Source organism: Bubalus bubalis, chromosome 5 (assembly GCF_019923935.1).
Source record: "Bubalus bubalis isolate 160015118507 breed Murrah chromosome 5, NDDB_SH_1, whole genome shotgun sequence".
In the NCBI taxonomy this organism is placed as follows: Eukaryota; Metazoa; Chordata; class Mammalia; order Artiodactyla; family Bovidae; genus Bubalus; species Bubalus bubalis.
In genome coordinates, this window is record NC_059161.1 from 126,453,216 (window position 1) to 126,456,852 (window position 3,637).

Consider the following 3,637-nt stretch of genomic DNA (forward strand, 5'->3'; position numbering starts at 1 on the left):
AGATCCTGAACGCAAGGAAGGCCTAGAAATTCTGAGAGAGGAGAAGGAGCAAGACCAGGGGTATAGGATGCGCCAACAAGAGCTCTTGCAGCCAGCACTTCCCTGACCCCAGACAGGGCACCCCGGCATCACCCCAGACACAGAGGACGCAGGACATCTGCCCCTGCTACCAACACCAGGACAGGAGAGCAGAGTGGTTGGAGCACAGGCTCTAAAGCCAGGCTGGCCAGAGCAGGAGGCCCAGCTCTGCCGCTTACTGGGTGTGCTTAATCTGAGCCTCAGTTTGCCAATCTACAAAATGGGGAGCTAGCAAATGAAGATAATGATTCCCATTTTGTAGGACTATCATAAGGTTTAAAGGAAATATAGGGAAGAATTAGCTCCAGAACCAGTAAAAATGCTCAAAAAATAGTGGTAAAAGCACAAAGGAGCATGGACCAGATGTGTGAGGTCCCTCACAACCCTGAAATTCTAGGATGCGAAGGATTGGCTGGCCCAGCCCAAGTACCTTGCTCCTCCCCACCAATCTTAGGAGAAAGAGCTGCTCCTGGTAGTCTTGCCCTTGGAGGGACCTGCATTCACGATTTTATTTACTGTTCACAACAACCCACTTTACAGCTGAGAAGACTGACAAAGAGGGGAAAGGATAGTACTGACTAACACCGGCTCACTTTTATTGAGCACTTGCTGCAGGCCAAGCCCTGGGCTTGGCACAGCGTCATTGCATTTAGTCCTTCTGACAACACAGGAGTTATCCATCCCTGTTACAGACAAGGAAACCAGGCGGGGGAAGGCGCCCAGCGTTGCACAGCTGTGGGTGATGGAACCACTGTTTACCTAGAAGCAGCTGGTCCTCAGAGCCTGAGCTCTTAACCCTATTCTATCGTAGAAAATTATGGGCAGAGTTAGACCTGGAAAACACCTCACACTCCGAACTTTCAGCCCCAGAACTAGCCTCTTTTTTTTTCTTTCTTTTTTAAAATTTCTGATTGTAGTAAAAATATACAGAAACATAAAATATACCATCTTAGCGATTTTTACATGTACAATTCGGGAGTGTTATATTCATTCACATTGTTGTACAACCAAACTCCGGAAGTTTCTCACCTTGCAAAACTGAAGCCCCGGAGCCATTAAACAACCTACCACCGCCCCCATTCCCCCAATCCTCCCACCTCCCCACCCCACCAGGCCCTGGCGACCACCATGCTACTTTCTGTCCCTGTGAATTTGACCATTCTAGGTTGGAGCTGTCCTGTTTCTTAAAAGCCCGTGTCTGTTTTGCTGTTGGGCCATCTGTTCTCACTGCCAACAAAATGTTTGGACAGCCAGGGCTACAAAAGTTCAGGAGAGGATAAGATCTTTAGGATGGGTTAGTCAGGAAAGGCTGCCTGGAGGAGGAAGAGGGGGAAGGAGGAGAGGAAGCCCGTACCCACTTCCCTGGGAGGTGGAGAGTGTGCTGCGTGGGTGAGTCAGGGATGCTTGACCCTGGTGGCCTGCCCTTTGGATTATGACAGCCACCTCACCAGCACCAACCTTTGTCCCCAAGGGAGCTCCCGTCAGGTGGGTGGGGGCACCAGGCCATCTCAGAAGGCCAGTGGCTCGCCGAAGGGTGAAGCAGACGCACCTGCAGCCTCCAGAATCATGGGGACAGGGCTACGCAGTCAGTCCTTGCGAGGACCACGGCCCTCCTACGGCAAGCTCCAGGAGCCCTGGGGGAGGCCTGCAGAAGGCCGACTGCGCCGGGCGCTGAGCCTCAGGCAGGGCCGTGAGAAGTCCCGGTCCTCAGATGGAGGCCCAGAACGGCTGGACACCCCCGGTCAGGAGCGGCTGCCCGGGAGCCTGGGGGACACGGAGCAGCTGATCCAAGCGGAGCAAGAAGGCAGCCAGAGGTGGCTGAGGCAGTATCAGCAGGTTTGGCTGAGGGCTGGTGGGTGGAGGGGTGTGACAAGGGAGGGGCAAGATCCCAAGCAGAGGGACCCAGAGGAGCAAAGGCTCAGAGGCAGAAACGGATGGGGCTATAGACCAAGAAGACAGAGAGCTGTCGGGGCAGGAGCTGCAGAGAGAGGTATTCCAGAGGGGCCTGAAGGTATTTGGGATTTATCCCATGGGCACTGGGGAGTCAGGGAAGGTTTTGGAGCTGGTGGGTGATATAGTCAAAGCTGTTCTGAGATGACCAGTCTGTCAGTGCGTTGGATGGTGGATTTTGCTGGAGGCACGAGATGAGTCAGTACAGCTTCCCCAGGGTTACATCTTGTGGTCCCTTCTAACCCCAGAAAAGAGAGGATCAGGACCCCTGGGTGGGCGCTGCCCGCTGGGCTCCTGCCTTCTGGGAGAAAGGGTGCCTAGTGAAGGGGCTTCTGTCTCTGGGGTCTACCACCCCCTCCTGGCTGTAGGTGGAACAGCACCTGAAGCCCACCCCTCAGTGGAGGGACCTGGGCTCTGATCGCAACCCGTCCTCTGTCTTCCAGAAGATCAGGAGAAGGTGGGAGAGCTTTGTCACCAGCTTCCCCAACGTGACCCTGAGCCGGTCAGCCTCCCCACAGCCCCCACTGGGCACCACCAGCTAAGGAGGCCACGAGCGGTGGGGACCCTCGCTGCACCCAGATGAGATGGCACGCCTGCTGCCCTACCTCTCCATGGCCCTCTGGACTGTGTGAATGGGGTGACCGCCTCTCTGTGGACTGTTCCCGCCTTCCCTAATGGCGCGCCCAGGCCTCCGCCACCAGGACAGAGCTCGGTGAAGCCAGACCCATGGCTGAGCAGCTCTGGCACATCGCCTGGTCACTGGGCCATGCCCGACCCACCCTTCTCAGCAGCTGCCAGCAGTGGGTGGGGCCTGGGCCTCCCTCCCCAACGGTGAGCCCTTCCCCAGGACAAGGACCATGTCTGGCCTGTGTCTTGTCGCGTGTTGTCGCTCTCCTCACAGTCTCCCGATGAAGGAAGTCCCTCCCTGCTCAACAGGGGAGAACTAAGGCCCGGATGGGGGAAGGGATTGCTGCCGATGGCATCTCCGGCCACACCCGCACCCAATGCCCAACACTGCGTTGAACACAGGAATAAAGGTTGCCGAGCTGAAGTAAATGATTTTCCTGCTGATGAACTGGCCCCCAGTGCTCTCCCAACCCCCTGGGGCAGGTGGTGTCCAGAGCTTCCCAGAGGATGGAGCAGAAGCCCTGGGGGTGGGAGTGGCAGGGGAGGGGTGGGTCTCCAGGAGGCTGGGCCTCACCTGCTACTTGTCTTAACCTGATTCTCCCTGTGCTGACCTCAGGCCAGCTTCGGAGGGCCTAGATCTCGCCAGCTCCCTGTCTTTGCGCTCACCCTCGAGGCAGGGCTCACCTTGAGGATCAGAGAGGGCAAGGGGCCCACTCAGGGCCACACCGAGGGGAGGGTCTGACCCCAAAGGGCCTGAGCTCCTTGAGAGACACTGGTACTTCCTGTGGGGTCCCTGGGGCTCTCCCAGGTCAAATAGACCCAAGGTCCAAGGTGAGGGAGCAGCTGTAAGCAGCCTGGGTGTGTCCTGGGGTGGAGGGGGGACCTGAGGGCCCAAGAGACATAGGGGAGGCTTCCTTGTTCCCCAGAGCCCGGAACCCTGCAGGGCCATTCAGGAACAAGAACAGTCCTGGCAAAATTTTGT

The 3,637-nt window shown here is 57.0% G+C and overlaps 1 protein-coding gene across 2 annotated transcripts; it reads left to right on the top strand.

Moving 5' to 3' along the window:
* The first annotated feature begins 1,215 nt into the window (after window positions 1-1,215).
* On the top strand, window positions 1,216-3,084 carry C5H11orf86 (chromosome 5 C11orf86 homolog). Of its 2 annotated transcripts, none has more exons than XM_025286749.3 (2): window positions 1,216-1,914; window positions 2,475-3,084. In XM_025286749.3, exons 1-2 carry the CDS (start codon window positions 1,645-1,647, stop codon window positions 2,568-2,570), a joined length of 366 nt encoding a protein of 121 aa, XP_025142534.2. In that variant the 5' UTR covers window positions 1,216-1,644; the 3' UTR covers window positions 2,571-3,084. The 2 variants fall into 2 exon arrangements, with proteins under 2 accessions (XP_025142534.2, XP_006072746.2); XM_006072684.4 differs by having other exon boundaries at window positions 1,244-1,914; window positions 2,472-3,084.
* The last annotated feature ends 553 nt before the right edge of the window (window positions 3,085-3,637 follow it).